Source organism: Amblyomma mixtum, chromosome 7, assembly GCF_055824585.1.
Source record: "Amblyomma mixtum isolate Tamu chromosome 7, ASM5582458v1, whole genome shotgun sequence".
Taxonomy (NCBI): Eukaryota; Metazoa; Arthropoda; class Arachnida; order Ixodida; family Ixodidae; genus Amblyomma; species Amblyomma mixtum.
This window is the reverse complement of record NC_143018.1, coordinates 30,283,703-30,301,293: the sequence shown is the minus strand read 5'-3', so window position 1 is coordinate 30,301,293 and position 17,591 is coordinate 30,283,703. Positions and strand designations below refer to the sequence as shown.

Below are 17,591 nucleotides of genomic sequence, written 5' to 3'. Positions count from 1 at the left end.
CTGTCAGGCTTCCGGAAGGTACTGCCTCCAACCGCTTCGCAGAAAGCCGCTCGGACGATCCTGGTCACGGCACCAGTTAATAAGGTCGGAATGGCCGGTTGGTCTGATCGTATGCTGGGCACTTCACGTCTTCGTCCACTCGTCCGGCGACACGTTGCCGGTTGGGGCAGCCACTCCAAACTTCTTGAGAAGCAAAAAACTACTTTATTGAAGACTGGAGCAAAATACAAACACTTAGAGAAAAGGCGGTTTAAAAGAAGGGCTGTAGAAAAGCGGCCGAGACTGGGTCTCGGCGAGCTCCTTCCGCTCTTTGTTGCAGCGGGTTTTAATACCTTTGATAACTGGGCGGAGCTTTATTAAATCCGCTATCGCCCAATTTCAACCAATACTGCTGCGATGGCGTCGTAGATACAAGTGGGCGGAGCCCAGGGCTCGCCAGAGCCCGACTGTGGCGGACCGCGCACTTTCCCTGAAACATTCGCACTTTCCGAGGCGCCAGCAAAGTCGACTCCACCGCTTAACGCGATAGTCTGGTGGTTTCAGAAGGCGCCGACCTCATTGTTGACAGCTCATCTCTCTTCAAGGTGCGACCGTCGCCGACCCTCTCCAACCCTCACAAGGCTGTTAGCGGTCTGCTCCCCGGCCCTGTAGAGCGCCCGAAGCGCGCGACGCGCTGTCTACATTCTCGACCCCTCCATACTTCCGACGGACACGGTAGTAATCGGCGAGAGGGGGAAAGAAGCTACTGGCGCCGTAGGCGTCTAGCTTAACAGCATGGGATGTACAGAAGTCACAGTTAAGCGAGCAGCAAAGTACGTCTTCGCTACTTTTCCTCTTCACTTGGCGCGCACGTAGTGCCAAAGACGGCGCCCACTAAAACCACTCCCTCCTTCTCCTCCTCCACCTCGCAATGTACGCCACTACCCTAACACATTGCGCTCAGCGGCAGCGCCGCCCGCTCGTCTCGTTCGGGCGCAGTGTGGGAAGTGCTGGGACACAGTCACGCGATGAGAGGCGAATAACCTAGCGCTCCTCCAAGGCGCGTTCACCACGAAGCTTGCGCATTGCTGCCCGTTCGTTCGGCGCGGAGGCTATGCGGGCGATCATGACATCGGGTTTGTCGAGAACGATGCGCCGAACTACGACTGCAACTTGAGTTTAGGTGAGAAGTGAAACAGAAAAGGAATGTGACGAGGAAAAAGGAGAAGGCGCTATCGCGTATACTCCTAAGGCAAAGCATAAGTGTCCTTCTAATTTTTTTTTCTTTTTAAGGGCACAAGTTTGATAACAGCCAATTCCAGTCCGATGTCTTTACTTGTTTGGACTGACCACGGCTTCTCAGAGGTTTTGCGTTTGGCTATTCATCCCAAGGTGGCCAAATCGGATCTTGGCAGCGGCAGCCGCTTTTGGATGGCGGCTAAATGCGAAAATGCGCGGGTACTGTGCGATGTGAGCCTACGTTGAAATTCCCAGGTGGTATAAATTATTGTTGCCCTCTACTACGACTTCGGTCATATAGACCATGCGTCGCTTTCCCGCGCCAAAAAGCCCCACATACCTCCAATGGCTGTTTCGTTAGGCTGCTGCCTACTTGCTTATGTGCCTGCAGCAGCAGGTACTAGGCGACATGCAGGTACTAGGTGAATGAAACAGAGTACCAGCTCATTTGAGCTACTTGTGAAAATCGCTTACTGCAAAATAATTGCTCTGGACATTTTACGTCGAATAAATAGGTGCAGGTACCTCACACTGCGAGAAGGCGCGTCGGTGTAGTCTCCTGACATGGGTTCTAAAGCTTGGAGCACACCTCTGTAAGCCGATTACAAGGACTGTCGAGCGTACTGTATGCAACGCCAAGCAGGCCGAGTGGTGCGCGCTATTGGCGACAGTGGACAACGGATAGTCAGGTTGTAAAAGATGGAGTGGATATAATGTCCTCGAAGTCTCGACAGATTGCGTAAACGGCTCACAGAGGTCTGTTCCAAACTAAAAAAAGCAAAAATACACAGCAAGATTCAATATAGACGAGTATTCGCGTGTGGGTAGAGGTGCTTTCCTACTGCCTTTACATAACGGCAAGGAGAAAAATGGCCGATTTGGCAAAGCTTCTGCAGTATTCATGGACACCCAATTAACTGGATTTTCAAAAAACACGTGCTGCATAAAGTCGAAGTTTACCATGTACCGCAAAACATGCTGTGAAGACAAACCGAATTCCTTTAGATAAAACAAACAGCGCATTCCACTTAACTCAGGCTAAAAGGCCAAAAGGAAACTTCCCCCATTCCCTCGCTATAGAATGCGCAGAGGTCGTCAGCGAAGTTTTCGCAAAGCACAGAACATGAGAACATTGAATTTCCCACTGCGTTACTTCAGGTATGCCCTGTCATTCAGCACAGCATTACACTGATGTCAAAAGGAAACGGAGAACACTCTTTTAAATTCTGCTGCACGCGATAGGCCCTGAGCGTCAGCCACCAATCACAGCGTTATCTTCCTAGATTAAGGTTCATGGGGCTTAAACGTCCCAAAGGCACTCAGGTGCTGCCTCGTGGCAGTGGCATCGCGCTCCTCTCCTTTAGCGGGTGGTGCTTAGAGATCTCCTCCACGCGATAGACTGTCCGCATCCCCTTCCGCTGGCAGCGTTAGCTTCCTACTTTAAGGATTATGGGGCTTAAACGTCCCAAAGGCACTCAGGTGCTGCCTCGTGGCAGTGGCATCACGCTCCTCTCCTTTAGCGGGTGGTGCTTAGAGATCTCCACGCGATAGACTGTCCGCATACCCTTCCGCTGGCAGCGTTAGCTTCCTACTTTAAGGTTTATGGGGCTTAAACGTCCCAAAGGCACTCAGGTGCTGCCTCGTGGCAGTGGCATCACGCTCCTCTCCTTTAGCGGGTGGTGCTTAGAGATCTCCTCCACGCGATAGACTGTCCGCATCCCCTTCCGCTGGGAGCGTTATCTTCGTAGTTTAAGGTTTATGGGGCTTAAACGTCGCCAAGCCACTCATGTGCTGCCTCGTGGTGGTGGCATCACGCTCCTCTGCTTTAGCGGGTGGTGCTGTGAGATCTCCTGCATGCGATAGACTGTGCGCGTCCCCTTCCGCTGGCAGAGTTATCTTCCTACTTTAATGTTTATCTGGCTTAAACGTCCCAAAGGCACTCAGGTGCTGCCTCGTGGCAGTGGCATCACGCTCCTCTCCTTTAGCGGGTGGTGCTTAGAGATCTCCTCCACGCGATAGACTGTCCGCATACCCTTCCGCTGGGAGCGTTAGCTTCCTACTTTAAGGTTTATGGGGCTTAAACGTCCCAAAGGCACTCAGGTGCTGCCTCGTGGCAGTGGCATCACGCTCCTCTCCTTTAGCGGGTGGTGCTTAGAGATCTCCTCCACGCGATAGACTGTCCGCATCCCCTTCCGCTGGCAGCGTTAGCTTCCTACTTTAAGGATTATGGGGCTTAAACGTCCCAAAGGCACTCAGGTGCTGCCTCGTGGCAGTGGCATCACGCTCCTCTCCTTTAGCGGGTGGTGCTTAGAGATCTCCTCCACGCGATAGACTGTCCGCATCCCCTTCCGCTGGGAGCGTTATCTTCGTAGTTTAAGGTTTATGGGGCTTAAACGTCGCCAAGCCACTCATGTGCTGCCTCGTGGTGGTGGCATCACGCTCCTCTGCTTTAGCGGGTGGTGCTTAGAGATCTCCTCCACGCGATAGACTGTCCGCATCCCCTTCCGCTGGCAGCGTTAGCTTCCTACTTTAAGGATTATGGGGCTTAAACGTCCCAAAGGCACTCAGGTGCTGCCTCGTGGCAGTGGCATCACGCTCCTCTCCTTTAGCGGGTGGTGCTTAGAGATCTCCTCCACGCGATAGACTGTCCGCATACCCTTCCGCTGGCAGCGTTAGCTTCCTACTTTAAGGTTTATGGGGCTTAAACGTCCCAAAGGCACTCAGGTGCTGCCTCGTGGCAGTGGCATCACGCTCCTCTCCTTTAGCGGGTGGTGCTTAGAGATCTCCTCCACGCGATAGACTGTCCGCATCCCCTTCCGCTGGGAGCGTTATCTTCGTAGTTTAAGGTTTATGGGGCTTAAACGTCGCCAAGCCACTCATGTGCTGCCTCGTGGTGGTGGCATCACGCTCCTCTGCTTTAGCGGGTGGTGCTGTGAGATCTCCTGCATGCGATAGACTGTGCGCGTCCCCTTCCGCTGGCAGAGTTATCTTCCTACTTTAATGTTTATCTGGCTTAAACGTCCCAAAGGCACTCAGGTGCTGCCTCGTGGCAGTGGCATCACGCTCCTCTCCTTTAGCGGGTGATGCTTAGAGATCTCCTCCACGCTATAGACTGTCCGCATACCCTTCCGCTGGCAGCGTTAGCTTCCTACTTTAAGGTTTATGGGGCTTAAACGTCCCAAAGGCACTCAGGTGCTGCCTCGTGGCAGTGGCATCACGCTCCTCTCCTTTAGCGGGTGGTGCTTAGAGATCTCCTCCACGCGATAGACTGTCCGCATCCCCTTCCGCTGGCAGCGTTAGCTTCCTACTTTAAGGATTATGGGGCTTAAACGTCCCAAAGGCACTCAGGTGCTGCCTCGTGGCAGTGGCATCACGCTCCTCTCCTTTAGCGGGTGGTGCTTAGAGATCTCCTCCACGCGATAGACTGTCCGCATACCCTTCCGCTGGCAGCGTTAGCTTGCTACTTTAAGGTTTATGGGGCTTAAACGTCCCAAAGGCACTCAGGTGCTGCCTCGTGGCAGTGGCATCACGCTCCTCTCCTTTAGCGGGTGGTGCTTAGAGATCTCCTCCACGCGATAGACTGTCCGCATCCCCTTCCGCTGGGAGCGTTATCTTCGTAGTTTAAGGTTTATGGGGCTTAAACGTCGCCAAGCCACTCATGTGCTGCCTCGTGGTGGTGGCATCACGCTCCTCTGCTTTAGCGGGTGGTGCTGTGAGATCTCCTGCATGCGATAGACTGTGCGCGTCCCCTTCCGCTGGCAGAGTTATCTTCCTACTTTAATGTTTATCTGGCTTAAACGTCCCAAAGGCACTCAGGTGCTGCCTCGTGGCAGTGGCATCACGCTCCTCTCCTTTAGCGGGTGGTGCTTAGAGATCTCCTCCACGCGATAGACTGTCCGCATACCCTTCCGCTGGCAGCGTTAGCTTCCTACTTTAAGGTTTATGGGGCTTAAACGTCCCAAAGGCACTCAGGTGCTGCCTCGTGGCAGTGGCATCACGCTCCTCTCCTTTAGCGGGTGGTGCTTAGAGATCTCCTCCACGCGATAGACTGTCCGCATCCCCTTCCGCTGGCAGCGTTAGCTTCCTACTTTAAGGATTATGGGGCTTAAACGTCCCAAAGGCACTCAGGTGCTGCCTCGTGGCAGTGGCATCACGCTCCTCTCCTTTAGCGGGTGGTGCTTAGAGATCTCCTCCACGCGATAGACTGTCCGCATACCCTTCCGCTGGCAGCGTTAGCTTTCTACTTTAAGGTTTATGGGGCTTAAACGTCCCAAAGGCACTCAGGTGCTGCCTCGTGGCAGTGGCATCGCGCTCCTCTCCTTTAGCGGGTGGTGCTTAGAGATCTCCTCCACGCGATAGACTGTCCGCATCCCCATCCGCTGGCAGCGTTAGCTTCCTACTTTAAGGTTTATGGGGCTTAAACGTCCCAAAGGCACTCAGGTGCTGCCTCGTGGCAGTGGCATCACGCTCCTCTCCTTTAGCGGGTGGTGCTTAGAGATCTCCACGCGATAGACTGTCCGCATACCCTTCCGCTGGGAGCGTTAGCTTCCTACTTTAAGGTTTATGGGGCTTAAACGTCCCAAAGGCACTCAGGTGCTGCCTCGTTGCAGTGGCATCACGCTCCTCTCCTTTAGCGGGTGGTGCTTAGAGATCTCCTCCACGCGATAGACTGTCCGCATCCCCTTCCGCTGGCAGCGTTAGCTTCCTACTTTAAGGATTATGGGGCTTAAACGTCCGAAAGGCACTCAGGTGCTGCCTCGTGGCAGTGGCATCACGCTCCTCTCCTTTAGCGCGTGGTGCTTACAGATCTCCTCCACGCGATAGACTGTCCGCATACCCTTCCGCTGGCAGCGTTAGCTTCCTACTTTAAGGTTTATGGGGCTTAAACGTCCCAAAGCCACTCAGGTGCTGCCTCGTGGCAGTGGCATCACGCTCCTCTCCTTCAGCGGGTGGTGCTTAGAGATCTCCTCCACGCGATAGACTGTCCGCATCCCCTTCCGCTGGGAGCGTTATCTTCGTAGTTTAAGGTTTATGGGGCTTAAACGTCGCCAAGCCACTCATGTGCTGCCTCGTGGTGGTGGCATCACGCTCCTCTGCTTTAGCGGGTGGTGCTTAGAGATTTCCTCCACGCGATAGACTGTCCGCATCCCCTTCCGCTGGCAGCGTTAGCTTCCTACTTTAAGGATTATGGGGCTTAAACGTCCCAAAGGCACTCAGGTGCTGCCTCGTGGCAGTGGCATCACGCTCCTCTCCTTTAGCGGGTGGTACTTAGAGATCTCCTCCACGCGATAGACTGTCCGCATACCCTTCCGCTGGCAGCGTTAGCTTCCTACTTTAAGGTTTATGGGGCTTAAACGTCCCAAAGGCACTCAGGTGCTGCCTCGTGGCAGTGGCATCACGCTCCTCTCCTTTAGCGGGTGGTGCTTAGAGATCTCCTCCACGCGATAGACTGTCCGCATCCCCTTCCGCTGGGAGCGTTATCTTCGTAGTTTAAGGTTTATGGGGCTTAAACGTCGCCAAGCCACTCATGTGCTGCCTCGTGGTGGTGGCATCACGCTCCTCTGCTTTAGCGGGTGGTGCTGTGAGATCTCCTGCATGCGATAGACTGTGCGCGTCCCCTTCCGCTGGCAGAGTTATCTTCCTACTTTAATGTTTATCTGGCTTAAACGTCCCAAAGGCACTCAGGTGCTGCCTCGTGGCAGTGGCATCACGCTCCTCTCCTTTAGCGGGTGATGCTTAGAGATCTCCTCCACGCTATAGACTGTCCGCATACCCTTCCGCTGGCAGCGTTAGCTTCCTACTTTAAGGTTTATGGGGCTTAAACGTCCCAAAGGCACTCAGGTGCTGCCTCGTGGCAGTGGCATCACGCTCCTCTCCTTTAGCGGGTGGTGCTTAGAGATCTCCTCCACGCGATAGACTGTCCGCATCCCCTTCCGCTGGCAGCGTTAGCTTCCTACTTTAAGGATTATGGGGCTTAAACGTCCCAAAGGCACTCAGGTGCTGCCTCGTGGCAGTGGCATCACGCTCCTCTCCTTTAGCGGGTGGTGCTTAGAGATCTCCTCCACGCGATAGACTGTCCGCATACCCTTCCGCTGGCAGCGTTAGCTTTCTACTTTAAGGTTTATGGGGCTTAAACGTCCGAAAGGCACTCAGGTGCTGCCTCGTGGCAGTGGCATCACGCTCCTCTCCTTTAGCGGGTGGTGCTTAGAGATCTCCTCCACGCGATAGACTGTCCGCATACCCTTCCGCTGGCAGCGTTAGCTTCCTACTTTAAGGTTTATGGGGCTTAAACGTCCCAAAGCCACTCAGGTGCTGCCTCGTGGCAGTGGCATCACGCTCCTCTCCTTTAGCGGGTGGAGCTTAGAGATCTCCTCCACGCGATAGACTGTCCGCATCCCCTTCCGCTGGGAGCGTTATCTTCGTAGTTTAAGGTTTATGGGGCTTAAACGTCGCCAAGCCACTCATGTGCTGCCTCGTGGTGGTGGCATCACGCTCCTCTGCTTTAGCGGGTGGTGCTTAGAGATCTCCTCCACGCGATAGACTGTCCGCATCCCCTTCCGCTGGCAGCGTTAGCTTCCTACTTTAAGGATTATGGGGCTTAAACGTCCCAAAGGCACTCAGGTGCTGCCTCGTGGCAGTGGCATCACGCTCCTCTCCTTTAGCGGGTGGTGCTTAGAGATCTCCTGCACGCGATAGACTGTCCGCATCCCCTTCCGCTGGCAGCGTTAGCTTCCTACTTTAAGGATTATGGGGCTTAAACGTCCCAAAGGCACTCAGGTGCTGCCTCGTGGCAGTGGCATCACGCTCCTCTCCTTTAGCGGGTGGTGCTTAGAGATCTCCTCCACGCGATAGACTGTCCGCATACCCTTCCGCTGGCAGCGTTAGCTTTCTACTTTAAGGTTTATGGGGCTTAAACGTCCCAAAGGCACTCAGGTGCTGCCTCGTGGCAGTGGCATCGCGCTCCTCTCCTTTAGCGGGTGGTGCTTAGAGATCTCCTCCACGCGATAGACTGTCCGCATCCCCATCCGCTGGCAGCGTTAGCTTCCTACTTTAAGGTTTATGGGGCTTAAACGTCCCAAAGGCACTCAGGTGCTGCCTCGTGGCAGTGGCATCACGCTCCTCTCCTTTAGCGGGTGGTGCTTAGAGATCTCCTCCACGCGATACTGTCCGCATACCCTTCCGCTGGGAGCGTTAGCTTCCTACTTTAAGGTTTATGGGGCTTAAACGTCCCAAAGGCACTCAGGTGCTGCCTCGTGGCAGTGGCATCACGCTCCTCTCCTTTAGCGGGTGGTGCTTAGAGATCTCCTCCACGCGATAGACTGTCCGCATCCCCTTCCGCTGGCAGCGTTAGCTTCCTACTTTAAGGATTATGGGGCTTAAACGTCCGAAAGGCACTCAGGTGCTGCCTCGTGGCAGTGGCATCACGCTCCTCTCCTTTAGCGGGTGGTGCTTAGAGATCTCCTCCACGCGATAGACTGTCCGCATCCCCTTCCGCTGGCAGCGTTAGCTTCCTACTTTAAGGATTATGGGGCTTAAACGTCCCAAAGGCACTCAGGTGCTGCCTCGTGGCAGTGGCATCACGCTCCTCTCCTTTAGCGGGTGGTGCTTAGAGATCTCCTCCACGCGATAGACTGTCCGCATACCCTTCCGCTGGCAGCGTTAGCTTCCTACTTTAAGGATTATGGGGCTTAAACGTCCGAAAGGCACTCAGGTGCTGCCTCGTGGCAGTGGCATCACGCTCCTCTCCTTTAGCGGGTGGTGCTTAGAGATCTCCTCCACGCGATAGACTGTCCGCATACCCTTCCGCTGGCAGCGTTAGCTTCCTACTTTAAGGTTTATGGGGCTTAAACGTCCCAAAGCCACTCAGGTGCTGCCTCATGGCAGTGGCATCACGCTCCTCTCCTTTAGCGGGTGGAGCTTAGAGATCTCCTCCACGCGATAGACTGTCCGCATCCCCTTTTGCTGGGAGCGTTATCTTCGTAGTTTAAGGTTTATGGGGCTTAAACGTCGCCAAGCCACTCATGTGCTGCCTCGTGGTGGTGGCATCACGCTCCTCTGCTTTAGCGGGTGGTGCTTAAAGATCTCCTCCACGCGATAGACTGTCCGCATCCCCTTCCGCTGGCAGCGTTAGCTTCCTACTTTAAGGATTATGGGGCTTAAACGTCCCAAAGGCACTCAGGTGCTGCCTCGTGGCAGTGGCATCACGCTCCTCTCCTTTAGCGGGTGGTGCTTAGAGATCTCCTGCACGCGATAGACTGTCCGCATCCCCTTCCGCTGGCAGCGTTATCTTCCTAGTTTAAGGTTTATGGGGTTTAAACGTCCCAAAGCCACTTAGGTGCTGCCTCGTGGCAGTGGCATCACGCTCCTCTCCTTTAGCGTGTGGTGCTTAGAGATCTCCTCCACGCGATAGACTGTCCGCATACCCTTCCGCTGGCAGCGTTAGCTTCCTACTTTAAGGTTTATGGGGCTTAAACGTCCCAAAGGCACTCAGGTGCTGCCTCGTGGCAGTGGCATCACGCTCCCCTCCTTTAGCGAGTGGTGCTTAGAGATCTCCTCCACGCGATAGACTGTCCGCATCCCCTTCCGCTGGGAGCGTTATCTTCCGAGTTAAAGGTTTCTGGGGCTTAATCGTCGCAAAGCCACTCAGGTGCAGCCTCGTGGCAGTTGCACAGCGCTCCTCCCCGTTGGCGGGTGGTGCTGTGAGTTCTGGTGCACGCGATAGACTGCGCGCGTCAGCCACCACTCGCAGCGTTATCTTCCTAGTTAAAGGTTTCTGGGGCTTAAACGTCGCAAAGCCACTCAGGTGCAGCCTCGTGGCAGTTGCACAGCGCTCCTCCCCGTTGGCGGGTGGTGCTGTGAGTTCTGGTGCACGCGATAGACTGCGCGCGTCAGCCACCACTCGCAGCGTTATCTTCCTAGTTAAAGGTTTCTGGGGCTTAAACGTCGCAAAGCCACTCAGGTGCAGCCTCGTGGCAGTTGCACAGCGCTCCTCCCCGTTGGCGGGTGGTGCTGTGAGTTCTGGTGCACGCGATAGACTGCGCGCGTCAGCCACCACTCGCAGCGTTATCTTCCTAGTTAAAGGTTTCTGGGGCTTAAACGTCGCAAAGCCACTCAGGTGCAGCCTCGTGGCAGTTGCACAGCGCTCCTCCCCGTTGGCGGGTGGTGCTGTGAGTTCTGGTGCACGCGATAGACTGCGCGCGTCAGCCACCACTCGCAGCGTTATCTTCCTAGTTAAAGGTTTCTGGGGCTTAAACGTCGCAAAGCCACTCAGGTGCAGCCTCGTGGCAGTTGCACAGCGCTCCTCCCCGTTGGCGGGTGGTGCTGTGAGTTCTGGTGCACGCGATAGACTGCGCGCGTCAGCCACCACTCGCAGCGTTATCTTCCTAGTTAAAGGTTTCTGGGGCTTAAACGTCGCAAAGCCACTCAGGTGCAGCCTCGTGGCAGTTGCACAGCGCTCCTCCCCGTTGGCGGGTGGTGCTGTGAGTTCTGGTGCACGCGACAGACTGCGCGCGTCAGCCACCACTCGCAGCGTTATCTTCCTAGTTAAAGGTTTCTGGGGCTTAAACGTCGCAAAGCCACTCAGGTGCAGCCTCGTGGCAGTTGCACAGCGCTCCTCCCCGTTGGCGGGTGGTGCTGTGAGTTCTGGTGCACGCGATAGACTGCGCGTAAGCCACCACTCGCAGCGTTATCTTCCTAGTTAAAGGTTTATGGAGGCTAAACGTCGCAAAGCCACTCAGGTGCTGCCTCGTGGCAGGCGCACAGCGCTCCTCCCCGTGGGCGGGTGGTGCTGTGAGATCTGTTGCATGCGATAGACTGCGTGCGTCAGCCACCACTCACCGATTTATATTCCTAGTTAAAGGTTTATGGTGCTTAAACGTCCCAAAGCCACTCAGGTGCTGCACGCGATAGACTGCGCGCGTCCGTTTCCGCTCCCAACTCTATCATCCTAGTTTAAGGTTTATGGGGCTTAAACGTTCCAAAGCGAATCAGGTGCTTTGTGCGTCAGCCGCCACTCACACCTTTACCCTCCTATGGTAAAGGGTCTACTTATGACCCAGGCATTAGTGCAGCAAGTGTAACATATATATATTCATCTATTGCTCGGACCCCAATGTCACCAGTATGTCAGTCAGACTTTTAGAGGAACGTTGCATGCCCAACTGAGGCTTTGGCGCGTCCGCGTCTTGTATTGTTTCTTTGGTGTGAATAAAGTATTTATTATTATTTATTATTATTATTATAATGTGTGTGTCGAAAATGAAATACATCTTTGATATTCCTTACCTCAATATACTGCAAAAATAAAACAGATTCAGTGGTGAGGATAAATTTGGCACTTTCTTTGGCAAATTTCTTTTGCTCAGCTTGCAACCTTCTTTGGTGGTCTGAATTCTTGCCCTCATTTTTCTTGTGCCCCTTCGCCGACTTTGACTCGCGCAGAAGCAGCCATGGAAACGAGCTTCGAGCCGGCTTCCGAGTACCCGATGGATATGTTCGAGGTTGTCGACAGCACCACAGACACCGACGACACTTCGAGCACAACCGTGGAGACAGTGGACGATTTCCAGAGGGTGGTGCCCGGAGGTTCTTTCCAGGTCGTGGAAGACATTTATGAAGAGGACGTGCCTCCAGGAGACATCAGGGACCTGTCTGTGGAAGACGTGCGGCCGGGAAAGAGCAACGCTCTCCTGGTGCAGCTAGCCTGGACATGGCCAGGAGCTCACCTGACGGATGGAACGGGTGAGCACATTAACAGACGTGTACTCTGATGTCACGGGCGCTTAATACACTTTTAAACCGAAAGCTTTACTACTTGCACTTTCAAGCCTTTGCCATGACGCGGCGGTGACACCATTGACCTTTCGCATGACCTCTGTATGACGTCACGCCGAAGAGCTGGGCGACCATCTCGCGCCGTCTGCGAGTAGTGGCGGTGCCACCACGGGCGGCCTTAGATTAGATTGGATTACATTTGATTAGCTTACATTAGATAGTATTAGATTGGATTAGATTAGATTAGATTAGATTGTATAACCGATGCATCACCACAAGTCTAACCACAAGCACCACCACCAGCTACACTACCAGCTGAACCATGGCGTAAGAACGGATATTGCTTTCGCAATTACCGGGCTTAACCAAGCTAAGCCACAGCGAATTTTTTAGGCATAGTATTCCCCAATGAAGAACTGGACAAGTAGGCATCGATTCATGGTACAGTCTCATCTACGGCGTAACGACAGCAGACGAGAGAGGGAGGGATGATTTTAAAGTTTTTTTTTTCTATTTTCGTCATAGTGTTCGCTCTATGTTGAAGTAGCATTCATAAATCCTCCGTAAAAATCGGCTTTCCTTCCACGCGTGCTGCATTATGTTGAAGACTGTTATGCACCGCAAAATACGTTCTCTCAATAAAATTGTATTCTTTTACGTAAATATAACCCTGTGTTTTAACGGAGGCTAAAATACATACACCGCTTTGTCCTTAATATTGCTATCCGATATCGCAACAGTACTATTATCCAGTAGTGCTGTGGAGAACTTTAGAAACATTTAGAGATGCTATCAGAATGGCTGGTTGTCTTTCGGGCTCGTCAGAAATCCATCTCATATTCCCCTACCACTTTAATTTGAATATCTCGGTGAATCAGAAATTTTGTTTGTAGCTTACCAAAAAAAGACAGTTCCCGTTGTAGTAGCCAGCAGGCACACAAAGATACGCATATATCTGCAGTGACGGGATACCGGAAAAGGCTTGTGATGTACTGCGCCTCGTGTTTCCGGCAGCATAACGAAGATTGACAGCAATTGGCCCCGACAGGAATACTGCAGTTCATTATTTTTGATACTTATGTTTGCGGACCGTTTTTTGTAACAAGCCTAGGTGCAATAAGAAGCGCAACCAACACACAGGGATAAAGAAAATGTGCATAGGAATTTCACATATCTTGTATGCAAAGTAAATAAATTGAACTGAACCCTCTAATTATGAGATACATTGTGCGGGAAACATCTAGCACTGCGGAGCGAAGTATAACTTCGCAACTATTTGCGTTTCATTAGAGGATACGTATGATTGGAAAAGCTACCAGACTAAACGTGCTCGGAATTGAAGATATTTCGTAATTCTGCGAGTCAGTTGTTTCAACATGCGGCATTTCTAGGCTTAAATTGACTCACTTTCCAAAGTGAGGAAACACATCTTTCTATGTTCGGCACGCTGTCACGCACATCGTTTTTCATCGACATACGCATGAACTTGACGTTAGGATAACTATCTAGCAAAAAGTTAAGTCACGTTTTGACCCATCACGGCTACTAGATGTAAAAGGGACCGAGAGACATTCATGGCATCGTGACCGAGAATGACCCTTTTTAATGTTCCGGCGTGCAGTATTTACAGGCATAACAGTCACATGACTTGTGTGAAAACTGGGCGAGGGAAATGAAAGTATAGCGCTTATCTCAGAGGATATCAATGTCACTGCTTACGATGGTGTCGCACTGGATGATGTGCTATTTCCCCTTCAACGACGTTACTTTTTCGCAGCTTCCTCCCTGGATATTCGAGTCGGTAAACACTACACGGACCTACGCGCTAACTTCGCAAACCAGGCTCAGATCACGGAAGCCGATGTCGTGAATGGCAACCTAGACCCACAACCATCCCGCGAATGGCACACAGTGACTTTATCGCTTCCTCCCACCTTGTCCTCGCTTGGGAAAGATGGCACCCGGAAGTGGGACTTTCACCTGGCAGCTAGAGTGGTTAACAGCGATGGACTGAAGTCAAAAACTTCGAACGTTGTTTCAGTCTTTTACGACCCTCGGGTTACCACCTCGAAAGCCACGACACGGTCCCCGGCGACACAGGTCCCGACGACGGAAGCTATGGATGCAGAAGAAGAAAGCAGCGGGAAGTCATCTTTCGTGTCGTCCCCCTTGTTCTGGGTTGTGCTTTCTTGCATCGCAGCGCTGATTGTGGCTGTCATCCTGGTCGCGGTGTTGGAGGTACTCAACCGGAAGGAAGAAGAAGAGCCGTACACTTCTTCTGTAAAATAAATGGCAAAAAAACCTTTTGCACCTTGGGACGGCTCGTAACTCCCAAAATGTCCAGGGCCCTCCGGCCTCCACCTCACTCCTCGCCCGGATGACCAGTCTGCGCTTGTTCATCAGGTGGGCGGCAAGCCGAGCGTCTTCCGAGGAAGGACGAGGTGGGTTCAGTACCGGCCCGTCGGCCGGTGGTTTCGAGCAGGCCCAAATATAACGTTACACGTCGGCCGCTGAGGCCTGCAGCATAAAACAGTGAGGTGAGTAACAGGCCGCGCGCATGCGGCTCACTACTACCGGCGAGACACACGAGTTTGTCCGCCGCTGCCTTCAGACTGCGCTCTCACGTGGGTCACGGGAGTGGTGTGTCGGTGGATCAGAGCGCTTACTCTCGCGGTAGTGGGTACTTTTAGAATAGGTGGCGGGAAGCTTTGGGGGCCCCAAGACGTTTCCGACGTCGATGTGCGTGTGCGCAAAACGGAAGGCCTGCGTTTCGTCTTGGGTTAACTTTAGCGAGCAAGGGTGAAGTAGCGTGCGTGACAATGCCGCTTTACGTTTAGGCAATATTTCGGCAGCCGTCCAAGCGGGGCGTATCCCTTCGCCTCCCATTCGGCGCTGTCTCCACACGTGTTTCGCGTTTACGGCAGTCGAAAGGCGCATGAATCTTTCCTTTTCTGTCAACATTCCTCCACTGTGCAATTTTAGCCGTAAAATGCGCCAAACTTTCATATTGCTTAATTGTTTGCAACGTGCTGCGCCTAGCGAGTACACGTTGTCCGATGTCTGTGAGCGCGGGAGTTAGCTTTCAGGTACGTGGTGGTGGTGTCCATCTGCACCAGTTATGTTGGTTGAAACCGAGAGTGTAAACCGACGACGGTGTTAGTAAAATTCCTCACGCCACAGTTCTCCCCTTGAAAATTGATATTTGGTTTTTGAAGAAAGGAAATGACGCAGTATCTCTCTCATATTTTGGTGGACACCTGAACGGCGCTGAAAGGGAATGTATAAAGGAGGCAGTGAAAGAAGATAACATGAAAGAGGCATCGTAGTGTAGGGCTCCGGAATAATTTCGAACACACTGACTCAACTTTTTGGGACTACTTAAGTTTTGTGAGATGCGGACACGCGCATAACATATGGTACAGGCCTGCCAGAAAAATGCGGAAATAAAGAGAATAAATCAGCCAACCAGAGAGGACTCAGCTGACACCTCTTTTGGGGTAAGCTAAGTACGCTGTTTCTTGGAGACTATGTATTTATGCTCTTGCTCATAGTGTTCTGTTATGCTTCTAATGGCCTAAACTTGCACTGGCATAAGAAGAGTAACTTTATGCCAGTTATAACATTACGCCTCTAAAAGGGTTAAGTGTTAGTCTGACGACTGCATAAACATATCCTAGCATGACAGGGGCAAGTTTGCACCTTTAGCAGGCAAATTTATGCTCCTTCTAGAGGTCGAAAGTTACTTCGTGAAAAACTAAACTTAAATCGTCATAAACAGAGCGACGCTTGCACCCCTATGTTGCAAGCTTATGCCCTCAAATGATGGATAAAGTTACCCTTCAAGTGGTGCAAGGCAATGCCCTATTGCAAAGGGTATCTATGCACTACATCGTGGTATATGTATATACTGTCCACACAACAATATGACCATAGAGTAAACCTGCCCACTGAATGCAGGAATATGTTTATCCATATGGTATAAGCTGTAGTCTTTCTGCAAGTGCAAGCAGTTTCGAAATGTTGCGACAAATCTTTCATGTGAGATGCGCGGTGTCATCTCGTGTTCAGGTGCCGGTGCTAGTGCAGAATGCATACAAAGGATTCATCAAATAATTGGAGATAAACATACCGCTGTATTTATTTTGCCACATCATCATCATCAGCAGCAGCCTGACTACACCTACTGCAGGAAAAAGCCCTCTCCCATCTCTCTCCAATTAACGCTGTCCTTTTGCAGCTGCGGCCACCGTATCCCCGCACACTCCTTATCTGATCCGCCCACCTAACTTTCTGCCACTCACTGCTACGTTTGCCTTCTCTTGGAATCCAATCCGTTACCCTTAAGGAACACCGGTTATCTTGCCTTCATAATACATGCCCTGCGCAAGCCCATTTCTTGAAAAGGAGGGCTTGAAAAGGTTTTAAAAAAAAGGGCTTGAAAAGGTTTTTTCTTTCAGTTATCATTTTTATGGGCTTTGGACCTAGCCAAAGTTTCCTTATTTTTTTTCTTAAGTTTAACATTCTGACGTGGAAACAACCCATACAGCTGACGGAATATTCACAAAAACTCACTTTACGCGTCACTGCTGGTGACTTTGTAAGAAACGGACGGCCAGTCAGCACTGATTATTCGTCTACGAAATGTTTCAAGGTTCTCACTTCACAAGCATTTGTACTTTAATCTGTTTGAGCAATGATTTTGTCGGAGTAAATCGGTAGGATAACTGATATATCTATATAGGAAACGGGTTCAGAACATCCTCCAGTTTACATGTTTTGATTTCGTATACTCCCTCGGTATGGTGCACTAAGCTCCTATTCCAATTTTGAAACAGAGCGTTCACAACCGGAAAGCTGCGATTTTCACGCAGATGCAAGCACAACGCGCAGGGCAGGCAGTATGTAATTGCAGCACCTCGTCGGGGCGAGCTCTGGAACTAAGCGTAACGGTAGGCTTCCTTTGATATCAGCCCCAAAGACCACACGCAGAATATTTAGGAGGATAATTTGAACCTCAGCCCATTGTTCAGAACTGTAATGTCACTGTCGAAGGATTCAAACAAGCGAAAAGTTGAGGGAGAGAACCGGTGCTTTCAGCCTCTCAGGGAACAGTCGTATTTCTTCACCAAATTTTGGGACAAAGTGATGTGTTTAATTGGCCGTGAGACCAAAAATATCGGATAACAAGCCTCTACAAAAAGCTAACAATATTGCTTAGTCAATTAAATATTTTTCTTGCCAACACACCACGAATTATTCTCTATTTTCTTCCTTGAGCTTCGCTTGCTTACTTTTCGTTTTAAGTAATGATGTTGATGTTTTGTGGCTGTTTATATTTTTGCACGAAAAACGAAGCAACACTGGAACAATGCTGGTAGCCCGGTGCCTATTGGGGAAAATACAAGGCATACGCGCTGACTGTTGGTGGCACGGTATCGTGCCAGCACATTACATCTCTTTACTACATGTAGGGCAAAAATAAGCAAAGTAAGAACAGCTGAGCATCTTTCGTTTACTTCTGTTCGTGCCTCTGCGCACTGTATGCAGTGTCGCAACACCATGCTGCACATGCTGCAGCCTAACTGCAGACGCACTAGACA

The 17,591-nt window shown here is 51.7% G+C and overlaps 1 protein-coding gene across 1 annotated transcript in view; it reads left to right on the top strand.

Moving 5' to 3' along the window:
* Positions 1-14,280, top strand: part of LOC149335524 (calcium-activated chloride channel regulator 3A-1-like) — a 187,185-nt gene extending 172,905 nt beyond the window's left edge. The window contains exons 12-13 of the mRNA XM_089553954.1: positions 11,659-11,958; positions 13,769-14,280. Coding sequence (XP_089410080.1) covers positions 11,659-11,958; positions 13,769-14,280 — 812 coding nt within the window. The remainder of the gene's footprint in view (positions 1-11,658; positions 11,959-13,768) is intronic.
* The last annotated feature ends 3,311 nt before the right edge of the window (positions 14,281-17,591 follow it).